Below are 20650 nucleotides of genomic sequence, written 5' to 3' on the forward strand. Positions count from 1 at the left end.
CCCCACAGAGGCAGGCAGACTCCTCCCTTCTGGTTTGGGCCACAGAACAGCAAGATGGATCATGGGGGCACTGGTGCAGAATCTTCTCATGTGCTACCCTGCTGGTGTCAAACACCTCTAACAACTGGTACCTGCCAGCAAGCAGCAGAGCAATGCCAGTCCCTCAACTCTTCTCCTCAGGCTCATCAGCCCACTACCAGACCTGCCCTCAGTGTGGCCATCAGAGTCCTCTCAGGAGCCACCTTCCTGCACGCACCAGGGAGGCAGCTCTGGGCTGGGTCCGCCCCTCCCACCCGCAGACTCCGCCTACCTCAGCGTTCTTGGCCCAGTGGAGGGGGCTGGCTCCATAGCGAGGGTCTTTGCTGTGGATCTGGTTGCTGTCCATGCTGATAATCATTTCAGCACACCTGAGGGGGAAAAGGGGAGAGAAGAAGAGGAGGAGGAAGAGATGGAGTTAGCCTGGGTTTCTGACCCCAAGTTCTATAACCCCTTACTGATTAGGGAGTTCACCTACAAACAAAGGTACAACCAAACCCACTAGCTACCTTGGCAAAGTTTTCTAGAAGAGCACACCAAAGCTAAGGCTACAGAGGGGAAAAAAAATGAAAATATACTGAACTGCAGGCAATGGTGGCTCATGCCTGTATTCCTAGCTACTCAGGAGCCTGAGATCTAAGATCAGCCTGGGCAGAAAAGGCCAAGTGATATTGGCGATAAGCCAATAAACCACCAGAAAAACCAGAAGTGGCGCTGTGGCTCAAGTGGTAGATCGCTAGCCTTGAGCTGAAGAGTTGAGGGCCAGCACCTAGGCCCAGAGTTCAAGCCCCATAACTGACAAAAAGAAAAAAGAAAATATACTGAATTAACAGGCTGCTGCACAGTGAAAGAATCAACAACCTATACACTGGGGACAAAAATTTTACAAATCAAAGGGCTGGGAAGGTGGCTCAGTGGTAGAGCGCTTGCCTTGCATGCATGAGGCCCTGAATTCGATTCCTCAGCACCACATAAGCAGAAAAAGCCAGAAGTGGCGCTGTGGCTCAAGTGCTAGCCTTGAGCTGAAGAGCTGAGGGACAGCGCCCAGGCCCAGAGTTGAAGCCCCACGACTGACCAAAAAAAAAGCAGGAAATGGAGATGTGGCTTAAGTGGTAGAGTGCTAGCCTTGAGTAAAAATGCTCAGGGACAGAGCCAAGGCCCTAAGTTTAATCCCCAAGACACACACACACACACACACACATACCACAACAGACATCATTCAAAGATGGCATACAAATGGCCACCACATACAAGGCATCTTCTGTGGTCCGAGCCAGGCACACCAAAACCACTACGAGATGTCCGCTCACAGCTGGGCTTGGGCTCAGCCCCACAGAGCCCTCCTGGGCCAGCTGCCTATGCACCCCCTCCCCCAGCCCCAAGTGCCCTCCATCTCAGTTCATCTGTCTGATCATCTGTCCCCTTCCTCATAGGCAGGACTATCATGTGAGGACAGACACAGACCCAGGTCTTGTCAAGGTCAGCTGAGTTGAAGGACAAAGCAGAGGGACACCAGCCTGCGAACACAGGCAATTCCCAGAGCAGGGCTAGGCTGGCTACTGTGTGGAGACACTAGCACCACCCTGCTGGCACTCAGATGCCCCGTGCCTTCCCATCTCCACAGAGGACAGCCGGGGGGAGAGAGGGGAGGTGGCTGAGCGCGCTGAGGAACAAGGCTCCCTCGGAGCGGCCTGCAGCAGCCTGTGTGGCTTCTGGGTGCAGATCACCCATGGCTTGTGGCACTCGGGTCGCCTGACACTGGGGCTGTTGGTGATTACTGTAACCAGTCAAGTCCCTCTGAAAGTTCTAGTTCATTAGGGCGTGGGAGAATGAAGGAAAGACTGTCCATGCTGGGACCAGCCTATGAGGGGACAGCAGTGTCCTGTGGGTGCAGACCAGGGGGAGGGGCCTGCAGGAGAGTGTCTGTGGTCTCCCCTCCACACGGGGTGGGCATGGCTGTCCAGCACGCTGGTCCATGGGGGTGGGCGGGTGACTTGAGTCTCCTGCCTGGAGCTACTTGGATCTCTTCCGTGTCTGGGAACAGGGACCAGGTTAAAGGACCAGCTGACTCCATTCACTCATTCTTTTCCTTTTTTTTTTTTTTTTTTAAGGTCTAAGGGATAAGAAGTCAGTACCTGACGTTTACACCACTGGTTGGTGCTCCACCAACTGAGCCATACCTCCAATCCTGTCCTTCATTCTTGAGACATTCTATGTTGTAATAAGCCATCTCCAATCACACCCTCCCGTATACACACCCCACACAGTGAAGAACTGGAAACCAGGGTTCCAAGTCTGGGACCTGGGAGGGGCGGGAGTGGTGACACAACTTGTCAGGAAAGCACATGTGCCTGAGTGGACAGGGCCCTGGCCACCTTGGCAAGTGTCCTTGGGCTTCAAGCCAGGCAGGCACAGAAGCTCCGAAGCACTGAAGACCCCTAGAGGGGGTTTGCGTGTGGTGTAGAGGAGAGCTCCACAGGGAAAGGGGACCAGGCCTAGAGGCCCACCTCCTCTGGCTGAGGGAGTCCACGGTCAGTTAAGGTGCACTGACAAAGCTTCAGCCTGGCTGACCTTGAGGACAGAGCCCCAGCGGCCCCACAACTCTTTGCCAGCGCACGGTGGGCGCCAGGCCTGCACCCAGGGCTCGGGGCGGGCGGAGGCTCACCCCTTCTGGGAGAACTTCATGGCGGTGTGGATCGGGTAGCCGCCCGGCCCCATCACATTGCAGCGGGCATTGCACAGCAGCAGCACGCGGACCATCTCCTGCTTCCCCATCTGGCAGGCCAGGTGCAGCGGGGTCAGCCCCTGGTTATTCACCTGGTTCAGGCCCGAGGAGGCGTTCTTGCCCAGGAGCTGACAAAACAAACGAAAACAGCATGGTGGGTGGGAGCCCAAGACAAGGAACCCTTCTCCAGCACACTGAGCCACCTGCGTTGGGGACCACGTGGACGCTGACAAGAAGGCCGCGAAGAACAACAGACCAGGTGCCAGTGGCTCAAGAGGCTGAGGGCTGAAACCAACCTGGGCAGGAAAGTCTGTAAGCCTTTCCAATGAACCAGCAAAAGCCAGGAGTGAAGGTGTGGTTCAAGTGGTAAAGTATCAGCCTTGAGTGAAAAAGCCAAGGGACAGGACCCAGGCCCTAAGTTCAAACCCCAGGACTGGTGCGTGTGCACATGCACACTCACGTGACATGCATGCATGCAGAAGTGCACACAAACACACACAAAGTTTACATTATTTTTTGGTTTGTTGAGGCAAGAGTCACTGAGTACAAGGTAGGGACCCCTTTTCTGGAAAACCTGATGGCCAGGTAGAGAAGAAAAACCTTTGAAAGGACCTGCACATTCTGTACCACAAAGCATAACCTGAGTTCTGCCTTTTCCTTTCAATCGAATAAATACATGAAGTAGCTTTTTAAAAGTATCACTTCATCTACTTGCCCATTGTTTTTTGTTTTTTTTTTAATTTCTCTGTCCTACCTTGTATTCATATACTGTTTTGTAGAATGGGAACTTCTTTGTACAACTACTTAAAGATAATAATAAAAAAATTAAAATAAGATTAAAAAATAAATTCCTCTGTCCTAGAAATAAAAAATTAACATGAGCATCTCTGGCACCAGGGCCCACAGGAGCCAGTGGGGCGTTGGTTTGGCTTGGTGAGTTCCTGTTGGTTGGGTAGGTTGGGTAGGGGTCCCGCAGCCCCCAGGAAGGGGCTGGCTACCACGCCTGAAGCCTGGCCTAGGGCCTGGCACTGGGCCTTGCTGGCTCAGTGGTGCCTGGGGAAGCTGATGGTTTTGAGCTGCCCTGAGGTTAGTCTGTTGAGCTGAAAGACACCGTGGCTGTCAAAGCAGGGGCCAATGGTACGTCCCCAGATAGGGGTCAGAAGGGCAAAGGGAGTGTGCACCCTCCAGGGAGGAACTCAGCCTTCAATGATCAATGGGAGACAAGGAAAGGCCTAGGATGACTCATGAGTGCACGGCGCACGGGTGGCATGGTCCACACCAGCCTCAGCCCTGGCCCTGCTTACCTGCAGCACCTGGGAGTTGTCACCCTGCACGGCGTAATGGAAGGCCGTCTCCCCCTTGTTGTCCGTGACGTCCATCTGGGCATGGCAGTATTGCACCAGCTCCACCAGGATCTCCCCATTCCCCTTGCGGCAGGCCAGGTGCAAGGGGGTGCAGCCCTCCTCGTTCTCTGTGTTGTTGGCACAGCTGTGACAGAGGGGCAGGGTGGTCAGGACGGGCAGGTGGGAAACCCAAGTACATGCTGGGAGATTCCCACCTCCCAGCATGGCTGAGTCACGACTCATTTGGACCTGGGCTCAGTACCACACTGCAATGAGTGGAGGGGGACAAAGGACGCAGAAATCTCACACACTCAACCTCCCTAGGCTCCAATGGCCTTCTCTACTGTGCCCACCATGATGGCTCTAGCAAGGAACAGGCCTGCTGCAAGCCAAGACTTGGGGGCATCGTGGGAGATATAAACACATACACACACGTGGCCCAGACAGCTGGGCCGCCCACCTGATGATGCGGCTGTGGTGGAAGCACTCTCGGATGCCCAGCTCCACCGCCAGGTGAGCGGCCGACCAGCTGGGGTGGTTGCGGATGAGGTCAGTCAACTGCTGCAGGACATCCACCTGCAGGACCTGCGTGGAGCTCTCATAGAAGGGCGGCAGCTGGGATGAGTACTGTTGGAAGTTCACCTGAGCATCGGCCTCTGACTCCAGCTGGAAAAGCCTGGACAGGAGAGGAGGACTCCAAGCTGAACCCCATGGGGCTCTCAGCCCACAGCCCAGCTCAGTCAGGAGCCTTGGACCCTCCCCCCCCAAAATAGGACACTGCTGTTCCAGGCTGTAGCCTGTCTCTCCTCCCTCCAACACACAGCCTATGTGGAGTTGACCTTGACTTCTCTGTTTGAAAAGTGTCTCTTTCTCCTTCCTTTTTCCCCTCCCTCCCTCCCTTCCTCTACTTCTCCCTCTCTCCCTCTCTCTCTCTTCCCCTGCTTTCATATGTTACCCAACCAAATCCCTGCTATGGCCTTTTCCTAATTGGACTGTCACATCTGAGAGCCCCAGCTTAAAGTCTCTGGCCTCTTGTACATGGTCAAAATCAAACAAGGTCAAGCCAGTGCTGGTGGCTCTCTCCTATAATCCTAGTGACTTAAGAGACTGAGTTCTGAGGATCATGGTTCAAAGTTAGCCTGGGCATGGGCTGGGAAGGTGCCTCAGTGGTAGAGCGCTTGCCTTGCATGCCTGAGGCCCTGGGTTCCATTCCTCAGCACCACATAAGCAAAGAGAAAAAAGCCGGAAGTGGCGCTGTGGTTCAAGTGGTAGAGCGCTAGCCTTGAGCTGAAGAGCTCAGGGACAGCACCCAGGCCCAGAGTTCAGGCTCCACGACTGGACCCCCCCAAAAAAAAAAAAAAAGTTAGCCTGGGCAACAAAGTCTATGAGACTCTTTTATATCCAACTATTCACCAAAAAGCCAGAAGTGGAGGTGTGATTCAAGTGGTAGAATATCAGCCTTGAGCAGATAAAACTCAGGGACAGCACCCAGGTCCTGAGTTTAACCCTCTATGACCCATGTATGCGCGCCCGTGTGTGCACGCGCACACACACACACACACCACGATTGCATTTTGTAAGGCCAGCGGGGCCTGAGCCTCCAGAGACACTGAGGGTGTCTAGCACATGTCCAAAGGGTAGATGACAGAGAGGAAAAGGGTATGGTATGGTGCCACACCTACTCCAGTGGAGTCTGCTTAGCATGGGAAACCTGCTTTCAGACCTGAGAATGGGGCTTCAAAGAGGCCTACCTCCTGGAAAGGCTGGCAAGCCCCTGGGAAAGATGTGTTTCTGCTTTTCTTTTCTTCACTGTATAAGAGTGCCTATTAATCTTTTACTGTTTCTGCTGTTCATTGTACTTACTCATTGTCAATGTTCCCTTATTCAAAGCTCTTTCTTAAGAGTGTTGACGACTCCAACATCTGATGAGTGTCTTAAAAAATATGACTAACTCACCAGAGTTAAGTGCTACCCTGAAACCCCTCTTATGGAGGCTAGTAGACAAGTCATAAGCAAATATAAAAGTATTGGGGGTTTCACGATGTCACTTCAGCAGAAGGAATTGTTTGTAAGAGATTTGCTCGGCTAGAATAGAAAGAATGTATGGCAATTGCTGGGAGAACTACTTAGGAGAAAGAATTTCCTGCTACTCTCTTTTATTTACTAAGAGACTTGCTAGATCTAGGCCTCCGTGGCGCTTACTATTAAAGAAGAAACAGGAAAGATCTTATGGGACAGTTAAGGCCTCTATAAAAATAGGTAATGGTTAATTGGTGACAAACCGAAACCCATTGTATTTCTTAGAGATAAGCCGGAAACAAGTGCCTATCAGGCGACCAACTGGTGACCACCCAAGAATGAAGCCCTGCAGCAAGATTGTGTAACCTTCTACCCTTTCTCATGGAGACTTTTGCTATAAAAGTTTGTTATCCTCTGCATTAAATCCCGCTCAGCATCCACTCCTCTTGTGTGTGAGTTGTCTGTTTGCCATCTGCCCCCTATTCCAGGTTCCTCCCCTAGGTGTCCTCCGTTGTCCCGACAGAGCCGGTCCGCGGCAGTATGGGCACACATCAATGCTTATCTGGCCAGCTCCACCAGCCTACTCCACCCTGGCCCTGAAGCTGGCCCAGGCCCTTGGCGCTGGCCTAGACTCTTGCCATATCCTGCTGGCATGCCTAGGCAGACACAGCTCTGCCATCCCTGTGAGGACAGTCACAGGTCACCTTACAGGGCCCTCTCAGCCTCCTCCACCCTTCCCACATCCCTCCATCCGCCTGGGTCAACACCTAGGTGGGAAACAACTTAGGCTGTGCTTCCTAAGCCCTCCATAGAGACCTGCCTCTCCAATCCCAAGCCCTCAGATGGGCCCCAGAAGCCACATAGCACCTCCAGTGAGCTACTAGGAGGAGCCAAAGGACAGAGACGTGTATGTATGTGTATGTGCACATGCACGCCCACGCGCATGCACCTGTGTGTATCTATGTGTGCGTGTCTGTGTGTAATGTGTATGTGTGGTGTGTGTGTATCTGTGTCTGTTTCTGTGTGTATGTCCGTGTGTATCTATGTGTTTGTATGTGTCTCTCTATGTGTATGATGTATGTGGGGTGTGTGTGTGTGTGTGTGTGTGTGTGTGTGTATGTGTGTCATGGCTGACCACCACCCACCGGAAGCCGTTCTGTGAGTTCTTGGGGCTGATCAGGATGCAGTCCCAGGTGCGATTGGGAACATTCTGGAACAGGATCAGCTGCCCTTCCTCCCGAAGGCGCTCACTCAGGGTGTAGTCGACGATGGCCACCTCCTTCACGCGGTATGGGTTGGAGAACAAGTTGGTGACGCTGCTGAGGGTATTCACCAGGCGGCCGAAGAACTGCATCCTCTGTGGGGTGGGGGGCCCCACTGCCCGTACCTCCGTCTGCAAGACAGTGGGGTCTCGGGTGAGCTGGGCGGGGTCTCCCATGCACACCTGTGGGCAGCCAGGTCTTGTGCGGGCACCTCTGCAATGCTCCTCATTCTGGGCCTGCAGGGAGCTGAAAAAGGAAGGCAAGAAGGAGGGAAGGAGGGAGGAAGGAAGACAGGGAGGGAGGGATGGAAGGAAGGAGGGAGGGAGGGAGAGAGAGAAAGGAGCCCGAGTGTGAGGTCAGAAGGCTGAGAGGAAGCGTCCCAGCCCCGGGGAGCTGGGCTGCCTCCTGCCCCCTGCCTCCGTGTCCCTGTCAGATCACACTCCCTCGTGGGTGCACCATAGGAGCCAGCAGCAGTGAACACGCACCATGGCACTAAGGCCCTGGCAGGTGGACGGCTTCTAGCCACACCAAGCAGTGACCGTCATTCCAACTAACAACATCCCACCAGGGGAAAGGGACAGCGAGCAACCATCTCACCCTTTGCTTCCCACTGACTCTGGGAGAAGCCCAGGGCGTTGCCATGGGCGGCGGGGCTGCTGAGGCCTCTGGGGGTGGGGGATAGTTTACACTGCAAAAAGTGCTCTTTCTGCTTTGTGTACGCGCACTAAACAAGCTCCCTACCCCTGAGCTACATCCAGGCCCCCCAAACCTGCTATCTTATTAGTTCCTGAGTTCCCAGAAAGCACACTGACTCCCTAAGGCACAGCCACAAATCCTGGCACCAACCCAAGCCACCAGGCCACCTGCTGAAGGGGCAGGCAGCGCTGAGGACACTGATGTCTCTGATGAACACGGGCTTCACTGCCTGCAGAGGTTTGGCCTTGGAGACAAGGGAGATTAATGTATTCTTTTTTTTTTGGGGGGGGGTCCGGTTGTGGGGCCTGAACTCTGGGCCTGGGCGCTGTCCCTCAGCTCTTCAGCTCAAGGCTAGCGCTCTACCACTTGAGCCACAGCACCACTTCCGGCTTTTTCTTTTTGCGTATTTGGTGCTGAGGAATCGAACCCAGGGCCTCAGGCATGCAAGGCAAGCGCTCTACCACTGAGCCACCTTCCTAGCCCGAGACAAGGGAGATAAAATAAAATGAAATAAAGACTAGGAGACTACAGAGGGAGCTTAATAATGGAGAGAAAGAGCCTTTAGTGAGATGTGCTCAGGGGAGGAGCGTGAAAAGCCCACGAATATGGATTTCCCACGTTACAAACTGCATGGGTTCAGTAGCATGACCCGCCCCACTGGCTGGCTGTGTGCGCCTGCGCAGGGGGCTCTCACAGTGAGAGCACCGGTCCTCCAGCCCTCAGCCTCACAGCACGGCTGCACCACCCTCCCCGGAGGACACTTCCTAACAACGCGAGCACGACTCTGCTGGTCGTTACTCAGCCACATGGCAGCACTACCCTCCTGGTTGTTACTTAGCAGCACTGGGTGCACTGCCCTCCCAGGAGTTACTTAGTAGGTAGCTCATTATCACATGACTGTCATGGTATTGCACAGTGTTCAAGCAGTCCCTGTGTAACTTAATCACAGCCTCCAAACACTCGAGGGGTAACACCGACTGTGTGGACGTTCAGAAGAGCCCCAAGGGCTGAATGCACAGTGTGCGCTTGCAGGTGTCCCTTGAAACTACTGCAGTTACGTCACAACACACCTGCCCACCCCCCTTTGGGCTGAGCTCAGCACTCCATGGGATCACATCACTGAATTCTCACAGAACCACAGGAGGCATGTGTGCAGCGAGCACAGTGCAGACCTGGGGCCAGACCAGGTTCAAATCTCGGCTCACCATTTGCTAGCTGTGTGACCTTAGGCACAAGTTACTTCACCTCCCCGAGTCTCAGTTCCTAACCTGTAACATCGGGAACCAAAACAGTGCCTGGAAGTGGCACCCAGCAGAGGGCAGATGGCCAGTAGGTGGCAGTTGGCTTTACCACCCATTTACCGGTAAGGAAACGGGGCCTGCGGAACCTCAACAGCACAGCTCTGAAGCTATTCTTGCTGAAGCTTTGGAAAATCCTTCCTTTTAGGATTGGTTGGAGATGTGGTGGGAGAAGATGCGGCTCTCAGGGGCTTTGGGGACAAGGACGGGATCAAGGGCTCCCAGGAGCTCAGGGTTAGGGACGAGACTTGCCAGCAGGCTCCAGAGGCCTCACACAAAGGTCCCTGCCCAGGAGGCTGAGGCCTCTCCTCAGAGGCCGGGCCCACAGCCCGTGCCTCCCCCCCCCCCCCCCCCCCCCCCCCGTGTAAACAGGCCTCCCTCCGGCCGGAGTCACTAGCATGACACCATGACGCAGGAGGCCCTGGCACAAGCCCACTGGGGACCCACACAGCAGTTGCAATGTCACGAGGAGAAGCAAGGGAACAAACACCTCTGGCCACATCCTGGAACTCACAGCACGGCCAAGGAGGAAGGCAGCCAGCAGGGAGAGCCGCCTCAGGCCCTTCCTTCTTCTCCTGGCATCTCTCTCCACCCTGCCAGCCCAGGCGAGACTTGAATGCGTCCCTTCCCTTCCGAGGACAACCCCCACCCGGCCTCTCCCACCTGACCTCCCCTCTGCCTCTCCTCTGATCTTCCCATGACCTTCCTCTGATCTCACAGCCATCTGGCCCCTACTGCTCCCGACTGGGCTGAGTGCCAGTCAGTACCCAGGGAAGCCATGGGCCCCTTCAGATGCCAATGGCGCCTCCATGGATGAGGCTGGGGGTTTGTGACCCCTCAGAGCCTAGACTGCTTTTTTGTTTAGGGGCAATCTAGTGTCTGTGGGGGCAGAGGCTCTCCTGAAGGGGTGGAGGGCAGGAAGAATGCCAGCATCCCCACTTGACAGACGGAGGTCAGGGAGACCTCAACATGAGGTTCCAAAGGGCAAATGAATGTGGGACACATTCCCAGCTACTTGGGAGGAGACTGGGAGCACTGAAGGTGGAGACCAACCCTGGAAGAAGTGAGTGAGATCCTATCTCAACCAACAATCCAGGCATAGTGGTACATGCCTGTGGTTCTATCTATGAGCCAGGCATAGTTAGGAGATTGTGGTTCGGGATGGCACTGGGTAAGACACTGCAAACGATAACTGAGCAAAAGGGACTGGAGGCATGGCTCAAATTGTTAGAGGAACTCCCTCGCAAGCAGGAGGCCCTGGGATCAAACCTCAGTGCTGAAAACTAATGAAAGGTTGATATCCACCAACAAAGAAAAATAAACAAAAGCCTCTTATGAGGCAAGAGGGAGACTCGGTTAGGACCAGACCTGAGCCAAGGTCCCCAGAAGGCGTCCAGCCCTGCCAGGGGGACACAGAGGACATGGGGAGATGGGGGACACACTCCCTAGGAGAATGGCGGCTGAGAGCAGGGATGCAGAGCAGAGAGAGCGGTGGGAGGGGAGAGGCCCGTGGCCAGCAGACAGCCCTGTCTGTGTGGATGGGAAGCAGAGAGGGGCTTCTCCTCCTCCTCCTCGGCCCTGGGGGCCCTGGGTGGGCATGGAGGAGCTACCCCTCTGGAGGTCTTCTCCTATACCAGGAAGGGAGCTGTGTTCTGTGCTCCCAGGACTGTGGGACCGGAGTAGATGCCGTCCTCCAGGCCCACTCTCCCGAGGGCTCAGAGCACTTCACTCTCCCCCCCCACCCCCCCGGCCCAATTTCTGTACTAGGCCAGGCAGCCAGGCCACTCCCAGCTCACCAGTGACCCTCTAGGCCTGCTGTGCACAGTGACGGCTGGACAGTGTCGCCCTGCTGACACATCCAATGAGTCCCCATCCCTCCAGAGTGGCCCATCCCTCCAACCCCCACATCTCCCCCCCCCCCCCGCCCAGGTCCCCTGGGCAGCCACAGGGTACCAGTGCCCCAGGCCTTGGCTCCAAACACAGCACTCCTCTCCGGGGGTGCTTCCACACAGTGGCAGCCCCCTCTCGTCCTGCAGGCTCAGTCTGGGGGCCACCTCCTCCCCAGGCCCTCCCCGGGCCTTGGCCCCCATGCCAGCCACCCACCCACCCACCTGGGGGAAACCCTTTCTCCCTCTGGGCACAAGGCTTCGGAGGAGACCTCTCCCCAGTCAGCTCCGCCAAGTTCATTTCATGAACATCAGCGCTTGGCCCCTGAGCTCGCCCCTGTCCTGCAGGGGAAGGCCTCAGGCCCGGCTTTCTCCTTGGCAGGCTGCAGGAGAGACAGGACAGCCGTCAGGAGTGCGTGCCAGGACAAACTTCGGCGCTGGCCACGTGGAGCTCCAGGACCACGCGTGGACACACAAGAGGTGCCCACGATGACAAGTGAGCCTCGGGCCCCCACCGCCCAGCTCAGGACAGGATGGCAGCGACCGTCCCCAGCAGCGGGACCCTGACACCCAGGCGGCCAGCGCTTCCTGCCACCCCATCACAAACTGGGCTGAGGACACAGCACAGGGCCAGTGTGTCTCCACGTCCTTCCTGGTGCAGTCACACACAGGCCACTCTCCCTCACAGGGCCACCCGCTGCTGGACAGCACGCGACCCCGCCTCTGTCATCCGCCTCCCCCTCACAGCCACAGCGCAGTGGGGTCGGGCACAGTCCTTGCCTTCCCCAGCATGGGGGTGTGGGCAGCGAGGCCCAGGCCTGGAAGCGGGGTGTCCTGCCTGCCATCTGAACCGCACAGGCAAAGGCCTTGCACATAGCAAGTGCTCGTTAGCATGAGGGAAGCTGGGACAAGGAGGGAGGGGGTCAGTCACGTGCTATGCCTGCCTCTCACTCCAGCCACCCCAGCCTCTGCACCTCCCTGCACACCATCCTCCACCTGCTGCCTCCACCCTGCACCTGCCCAGCACCAGCGCCTGGGGCATTCCCGGCATACTGTGTCCTCAAACACCACCACTGCACCCAGGGAGACTGAGGCATAAGCAGGCCTGGTAACCTCCAGGATCTGGGCCCAGGGAAGCTGGCAGCCGGAACCACAGTGTTCTGTGCTCAGACTGGACCTTCAGTCTCGGGTTACCCAATGCAAGGCCTCCATCTACAACCACAATGCGGTTCACCAGCCAACCCTGCACCAGCACACAGGGGGACAAAATGCCCAGGAGGGCTACCAGGGCTCGCGAGGACTCAGCCGAGCCAGCAGAGGGCTGCCAGAGGGCTCCTGAGCTGCTGGCATGGAAACTGGTGGTCTGTTGCATGACTCACTCAGCAAATATTTACCAAGTGCCAACTGTAGCAGGCACTGCTCTAACTACCAAGGACAAAACCCTGCCCCCTGGAGCTCAAACAAGAAGGAAGAAAGCAGAACATATCCATAGACTACAGATATCAATTAGAGAAGAAACATGGGAAGTGTGGAGGTAGAGACTAAAGTTTTAGGGTGAGCAGGGAAGCCCTCATCAAGAACCAACAGGAAGGGAAGGTGAAAGTCTATTGGTTACCTAGTTAAAGAGCTTTCTAGCCTGGGTGCTGTCCCTCAACTCTTCAACAAAAGCCTAGTGCTCTACCACTTGAGCCTCAGCGCCACTTCTGGTTTGTTGGAGATAAGAGTCTCATGGACTTTCCTGCCAGGCTGGCTTTGAGCCACAATCCTCAGATCTCAGCCTCCTTAGTAGCTAGGCTTATAGACGTGATCTACCGGCACCTGGCTACTCTCAATTTTTTTTTTTTTTTTTTTTTTGGTCGGTCGTGGGGCTTGAACTCTGGGCCTGCGCACTGTCCCTGTGCTCTTCAGCTCAAGGGGAGCACTCTACCACTTGAGCCACAGCGCCACTTTGGTTTTCTAGGCAGAGGGAAGAGCAAGTGCAAAGGACGTGGGGCTGGACCAAGCCAGGTGAGTCCAGAGACAGCATGGAAGCCAGTGAGATCAGATCTTGTGCACTAAGAGCAGCCACTGCAGGGCTTGGAACAAAGGAGTGACACTTTAACAGGTAACACTGGCTAGTGTGCAATATGGAAGACAGGCATCAAGAATAAACTCACAGCTGGGTGAAGCAGCTCACACCTGTAATCCCAGCTACACAGGAGGCCTAAGTCACAGGATCTTGGTCAAGGCCAGTCTAAGCAAAAGGTATGAGGCCCTATCTGAAAAATAAACTTTAAAGCAAAAAGTGCTAGAGGTATGACTCAAGTAGAGTACTTCCCTAGCAAGCATAGGTTTGTGAGTTCAAACCCAGTAGTTCCATGTTCAGAAGCTTAAGCTTGCAATCCTTGCTACGTCAGAGGCAAAAACAGGGCCATTGTGGTTTGTCATCCTGGACAAAAAAAGTCCATGAGACTCCATCTCAACCAATGCCCGAGAAGAGTGGTACATGCTTACCATTCCAGTAGCAAAACGAAGTACAAATAAGAGGAACATAGTCCAGGTTAGCAAAGGCATAAAGCCAGAACTTATCATAAAAATAACCAAAGCAAAAAAAAAAAAAAAAATAACCAAAGTAAAAAGGGGGCTGGAAGTGTAGCTCAAGTGGTAGAACACTGGCTTAGCAAATGAGAGGCCTTGAATTCAAGATCCCAGTACCAACAAAATAATCATCACCTTGCAATTTTGGTCTGAGCAAATAAAAGAGTATTACTGTCATTTCTGAAAATGGGAACAAAAGTGGGAGGGGGGTCAGATTGTCCTAACTTATGTAACTAACCCCTCTATAAAAATGCTGAAATTTTTTTTTAGTAAGAGTGAGCTGGGCTCACAGACTGCTTTGGTTTTTGTTTTGTTCTGTTGTTGCTCTTGCTTTAGTCAGCCGTGGGGCTTGAACCCAGGGCCTGGCCTCTGTCCCTGAGCTCTTCTGCTTGAGGTTAACGCTCTACCACTTTCAGCTATAGCTCCATTGCTGGTTTTTGAGTGACTAATTGGAGGTAAGAGCCTCACAGGGACTTTTCTGCCCAGGATGGCTTTGAATAGCAATCCCTAGATCTCAGCCTCTGGAGTAGCTAGGATTACAGGTGTAAGCCACCAGCTCCCTGCAGGAGCTCATTTTTTAATATTTGTACATTTGAAATGTGCAAGTCTGAGGGCCTGAGTGAACAACTAGATTTATGAATCTGTCATCTGGAGGACAGGTCTAAACTGGACTGGAGATAAAAATTTGAGAGTAGCCAGGCGCCAGTGGCTCACGTCTGTAATCCTAGCTACTCAGGAGGCTGAGATCTGAGGATTGTGGTTCAAAGCCAGCCTGGGCAGGAAAGTCCATGAGACTCTTATCTCCAATAAACCACTAGAAAACCAAAGTGGCGCTGTGGCTCAAGTGGTAGAGTGCTCCCCTTGAGCTGAAGAGCACAGGGACAGTGCGCAGGCCCAGAGTTCAAGCCCCACGACCGACCAAAAAAAAAAAAATTGAGAGTAGCCAGGTGCCGGTAGATCACGTCTATAAGCCTAGCTACTAAGGAGGCTGAGATCTGAGGATTGTGGCTCAAAGCCAGCCTGGCAGGAAAGTCCATGAGACTCTTATCTCCAACAAACCGGAAGTGGCGCTGAGGCTCAAGTGGTAGAGCACTAGGCTTTTGTTGAAGAGTTGAGGGACAGCACCCAGGCTCAGAGAGTCAAATTGGGCCACAGCCTTAGCTCAGTGGCAGGGTGCTTGCCTAGCATGCATAAGGCCCTGGGTTTGATCTCTAGTATCAAATCAAAAGGACTGCAAATCGCTAAATGAACATCTAAGAACTGAATGAGATCACCAGCAAATGCGGCTGGATCAGACTGCAGCATTTAAGGCACTGCCCTGTAAAATCCACCTACAAAAGACAAAGACCCTGCTCTCCCAGGGAGACGCCCTCTATAAATACAGACCCAGAGCAGGTGTATGTATATGCATGTGTGCATGCACCTACACACAGTGCATAGATTCCTCCTTTCTGTACTTCTTTGTCACATCATTCTGCTGAATGAAAAGAAAACCCCTTTCTAGAATATTCAAAAGAGTAGGGAGAAACAAACACTCTGAACATGGAAAACCATAAGTGCGGTAGAACTGTCACACAAGCTCCAGTGCCTGTCACAATGTACAGTACTCATGACATAACTGGTCGCTGGTGGCTCACGCCTGTAATCCTAGCTACTCAGGCAGCTGAGATCTGAGGATCACAGTTTAAAGCCAGCCTGGGCAGGAAAGTCCCAGAGACTCTTATCTTCAAAAAACCAACAGAAAACCAGAAGTGGTACTGTGGTAGAGCACTAGCCTTGAGCAAAAGAGCTCAGGTACAGCACCCAGGCCCAGAGTTTAACCTCTACAACCAAAAAAAAAAAGGAAAAGGAGAAAGTGTCCTAACATAAGGCATTAACTATTCCTTGCCTACCAACTGGGCACGGCAACTATCACTGCCCAGTATGGAGAAAATCAAGTCGTAATGGTAAGCTCAGAAAAAAATCCAAACTGAATATCCTAAGTTAGGTTTCTGCCAAGTTCAGGGCCTCTCCGCACCACTGTCAGGTCCAAACATCCAATCAAACTTTTAAACTAAGGACCCTCTACACCATTCGGCTCCAACTGCATCAGCTGTACCTTAGACAAGTAATTCCTCCTCCTCCTGTTAAAGGGGATAACACTGGCTATGTCAAGAGTAGCCAAGAACGTTAGAGCCAATTAATACTTGTTCAATGAAAAATGAATGAGCAGTAAAAATAACTAATTCAAAAGAGCCTGTCAGGCAAAGTGGCTCACACCTGCAAACTTAGCTTGGGAGGCTGACATCACAATGAACTCAGATGGCCCAAAGGACAAAAAAACACGTAAGACTATCTCACTAGGCACCAGTGCCTCATGTCTGTAATCCTAGCTACTTGGGAGGCTGAGAGCTGAGAATCATATTTCAAAGAAAGACTGGGCAGAAAAGTCTACGACTCTTATCTTCAATTAACCAGCAAAAAGGAAGAGGTAGAGCCGTTGTTCAAGTAGTAGAGTGCAAGCCTGAGTAAAACAAGCCAAACCAAGCAAGAGTGCAAGGTCTAAGTTCAAGATGCAGTACTGGTTAAAAAAAAAAAAGGATGAATAATAGAAACAACAAACATAAAAGAGTCTACCTGGCTCCAGTGGCTCATCTTACTGAGGGGGAAAGAAAGTGAGAGCATATTTCAAAAATAATCAGGGGCTGGGAAGGTGGCTCAGTGGTAGAGTGCTGGCCTTGCATGCATGAGGCCCTGGGTTCAATTCCTCAGCACCACATAAGCAGAAAAAGCTGGAAGTGGCAATGTGGCTCAAGTGGTAGAGTGCTAGCCTTGAGCTGAAGAGCTGAGCGACAGTGCCCAGGCCCAGAGTTCAGGCCTCATGACCGATATAAATAAACAAGCAAACAAATAAATAAATCAGTTTTTAAAAAAAGGCTGGAAGCCGGGTGACCGTGGCTCACACCTGTAAACCTAACTACTCAGGAGGCTGAGATTTGAGGATCCCAGTTCAAAGCCAGCCTGGCAAGGAAAGTCTGTGAGACGTTTATCTCCAATAAACTATAAGAAAACCAGAAGCAGCACTATGGCTCAAGTGACAGAGCGTTCACTTTAAGCTGAAGAGCTGAGGGACAGCACCCAGGCTCAGAGTTCAGACCCCATGACTAAAAAAAAAAAAAAGGCTGGAAGTGTGGCCCAGTGGTAGAGCACCTGCCTAGCAAGCTTGGAAGCCTTGAAAGTGAACACGAATACTGTCCAGTCCAGAAAAGAACCTAGGGCTGGGAATGTGGCCTAGTGGTAGAGTGCTTGCCTTAGCATGTATGAAGTCTGGGGTTGGATTCCTCAGTACCATATACACAGAAAAAGCCAGAAGTGGCCCTGTGGCTCAAGTGGTAGAGTGCTAGCCTTAAGCAAAAGAACCCCAGGACAGTGCCCAGGCCCTGAGTTCAAACCCCAGGACTAGCAAAACAAACTCTGAAGCCTGATTTATGGGATGCAATTAATGAATAAACAATCAAATGAAAGATGAAACCATGTCTTTCTCTCCTCATCCCATCATCCTTTCTGTTTCCATTCCTTTCTGTCTTGCCTGTGACTTAGCAACCAAGCCCTGCATGTATGTGTGCAGGTCCCCGTCCGGTCATCAACGTTTAACCTTGTACATTTTTCTCTACCGAACCTCAAGGCACCTGAGTGGGCAGGAAACAGTTCCCCTGTCACAGATGAGGAAACTGAGACTTGGACACAAAATAGCCTCCGAACTCCAGGAAGATTCTAAGGCAAAGACAATACCAACACAGCTCGGGCCAAGCCAAACCTGCCAAACATCCTGCAGGGCTGGTAAGAGGGCAGGGGAGGGAAAGGTCCCGGAGCTTAGCGGGAGGGAGGAGGGGGAGCTATTTGTTTGGGGTCATGTGGGAAGCCCATTAAAAAAAAAAAAGGAAGGGCACAGAACCCAGGGCTGCGCCCTCCCTGTCCCCCACCCGCGCCCCGGCCCAGCCGTGCGGTTACCGGGTCACTCGCTCGGGTCGTCGCCAGCGTCCAAGCTATCTGTGGGAACAGAGGGGCCAGGCTGGGGCTGGGGGCCGCCGGGGTGGCCGAAGGTGGGGGGGGCACGTGGAGGCCACACCGCAGACGGCAAGCGGAGGCATGGGTTAAACACGGGGCCCAGCGGGCGGGGTGCGCGGCCCGGGCAGAAGCAGCGGGTCCCAGGTGAAGGCTGGTCTGGGAAGTGGGGGGACCGAGGGGTACTGGGGAAAGACCGCCCAGGCTGGGCCTGGCGGGGGGAGGTGGAGGGGGGACACAGCGGTCACGGGATGGGAGTTGGGGACGCTGGGGGAGAGGTCAGGACAGGAGCAAGGGGTACACAGGGGTCACGGAGGACCTGCCTCAGAACCGGAGACACCAGCAAGGCACAAAGTAGGGCCCGAGCAGAGACATCCGGTCGAGGGGAGCCGGCTTTGGGAAGGCCACCTAGGCCCCGCCCCCCCTCCGCCGTCACTCACCTCGGCTGGCTCAGCCCTGGTACTTCCTCCTACTTCCGCAAATAAATGCGTCCCCAACCACGTGAGGGCTCAGCTGCCGCTCTCCGCCAATCATCAGAGTCCATGCTCCAGACCGTCGCTGTGGCCCCGCCCCCGACCCACGAGCCTAGCGCACGAGGATCGGCGGGGGCAGTGTTCCGCCATCTTGTATAACCGCCCAATGAAAAGGGCTTCCAGTCTCCGAGGGCGGGGCCAGGAGAGCGACAGGAGCCAATCGTCGGAGGCTGTGGGAGGCCATGTCTGAGTGGGGCGGAAGTTCCTTGTGACGGCCTGTTGACAGACATGTTGGTGAAGGGCAGGAGTCTGGTACGAGTGCTCTCTGCCCTCCTAAAACCGCCTTAATGACCGCGCATAAAGATAAAAATAAAAGCCAACAAAGGCAGAGGGCATAACAGGGAGGAACCTGCTTCCACTTTTCCCAGATACTTCAAAGCTAGGCTTGCCAGATGTGTCCTTTTTTTTTTTAAAGGCCTCTAGTTGAATTTGAATTTCAGGTAAATAGCCAATAATACATTTTTTTAAAAATTTCTTTATTGAGATTAAGTGATCACTTTTTTTTTTGGGGGGGGGGTCGGTTGTGGGGTCTGAACTCCAGGCCTGGGCGCTGCCCCTCAGCTCTTCAGCTCAAAGCTAGCGCTCTACCACTTGAGCCCTAGCACCACTGTCGGCTTTTTCTGCTTATATGGTGCTGTGGAATCGAATCCAGGGCCTCATGCATGCAAGGCAAGCGCTTTACCACTGAGCCACCTTCGCAGCCCTAGGGATCACATTTCTAATCTAAGTAAAATAGTGCTAACAGAAATGCTTATCACTGGCAATCATATCTAAAGATGATCTCAGGAATACTCATCAATTTCTGGATATATTTGGGCATTTTTAGTAGAAACTTGAGCAAATGAATTCTGAACCTGAGAGGGTACAGTAATACAACTGAGATAAGTTAGTTCCTGAGCCTATCTAGAGTGGAATTTCAATAGGTAGCAGATTAATAATGCTGATAGTGTTCATTGGAGAGAAGCCAGGAGATGAGATTTTAGTCACATGGTTGACTTGACAGAGCAGGCCAATTCACAAAATCTAGTTGACCTTTACTTTCCCTAAGGATTCTGTACCCAAGGATGGATGCATGTGTTACACTGCTATCTGTCCAAGTAAGATGCTGGTGTCATTCTAGTCAACCAATACCTTCCAGACTGCAGGCCACCAATGGGGACTATCCTGAGATCTTTAGTTACAAATCTACAGGGTGGAGCCAGATGACATAATACTTGTAATCCCAGGCCTCAGGAGACTGAAGCAGGAGAATCACAAGTTTCCGATTAGTCTGGGCTATGCAGCAAGACTCAGTCTCAAAAGTAATAATAATAAAAAAGGGAAGGATGGGGAAGGGAAAGGGAAACTGAAAGGGAACCAAGAGAAAGGGAAAGGGGCAAGAAAAGGAAAGGATCTGAACACCAGTGCCTCACATCTATAATCCTAGCTACTCAGGAGATCTGAGGATCATGGTTCAAGCCAGTCTGGGCAGAAAAGTCTATGAGACTCTTATCTCCAATTAACTACCAGGAAACCAGAAGTGGAGCTGTGGCTCAAAGTGGTAGAGCACTAGCTTTAAACAGAAAAGCTCAAGGACAGCACCCAGGCCCTGAGTTCAAGCCCCAGTACCAGCACAAAACACACACACACACACACACACACACACACACAGAGTGGATTTTTGTCTTAAACACTTCCGATGAGGCATCCTGGGACCATCTTCTTTCCTTGTTTGTTTTTGTCAGTCATAGGGCTTGAACTCAGAGCCTGAGCACTGTCCCTGAACTTTTTTGCTCAAGGCCAGAGCTCTACCACTTTGAACCATAGCACCATTTCTGTTTTGTCTGGTGGTTAATTGGAGAGGAATCTCCCAGACTTTCTTTCCCAGGCTGGCTTTGAACGCTGATCCTCAGATCTCAGCCTCCTGAGTAGATAGGTTTATAGACATGAGCCACTGGCACCCATCAGGACCATCTTATCAGAGTTTTGGGGCTGTATGTGAATGGCTGTGTATTTCACCATTGTCGTGAATGTAGAGAATTAGAGGGTGATAGATACTGTGGAACAGAAGCAGGGATGAGACTCAGGGAAGGGTTGCCATTTTTGTACATGATCCTCAGAGCTCAGCCACTGGTGCCTGGCTAGATTTTATTTGTTGTGGTGCTGGGGACTGAACCCACAGCCTCACACATACTATGAAAGTATCCTACCCCTGAACTACACACCTCTAGTCGCTGCAGGTTTAGAGTGGA

At 53.0% G+C, this 20650-nt stretch overlaps 1 protein-coding gene across 6 annotated transcripts in view; it reads right to left on the minus strand.

Moving 5' to 3' along the window:
- The window catches only part of Pla2g6 (phospholipase A2 group VI), a 38767-nt gene extending 20420 nt beyond the window's left edge, over positions 1–18347 (minus strand). For 3 of the 6 annotated variants that reach the window (XM_042693118.1, XM_042693115.1, XM_042693119.1), the window contains exons 1-6: positions 18327–18347; positions 7269–7516; positions 4565–4780; positions 4066–4249; positions 2702–2889; positions 311–407 (exon numbers count right to left, since the gene is read on the minus strand). In XM_042693118.1, coding sequence (XP_042549052.1) covers positions 311–407; positions 2702–2889; positions 4066–4249; positions 4565–4780; positions 7269–7477 — 894 coding nt within the window. In that variant the 5' untranslated portion in view covers positions 7478–7516; positions 18327–18347. Of the gene's footprint in view, positions 1–310; positions 408–2701; positions 2890–4065; positions 4250–4564; positions 4781–7268; positions 7517–17832; positions 17855–18209; positions 18278–18326 lie in introns of those variants that run through there. The other 3 variants (XM_042693116.1, XM_042693117.1, XM_042693120.1) reach the window with 3 other exon arrangements.
- Between the last annotated feature and the right edge of the window lie 2303 nt (positions 18348–20650).

This window comes from Dipodomys spectabilis, unplaced genomic scaffold, assembly GCF_019054845.1.
Source record: "Dipodomys spectabilis isolate Male_0828 unplaced genomic scaffold, ASM1905484v1 ptg000163l, whole genome shotgun sequence".
Lineage (NCBI taxonomy): Eukaryota > Metazoa > Chordata > Mammalia > Rodentia > Heteromyidae > Dipodomys > Dipodomys spectabilis.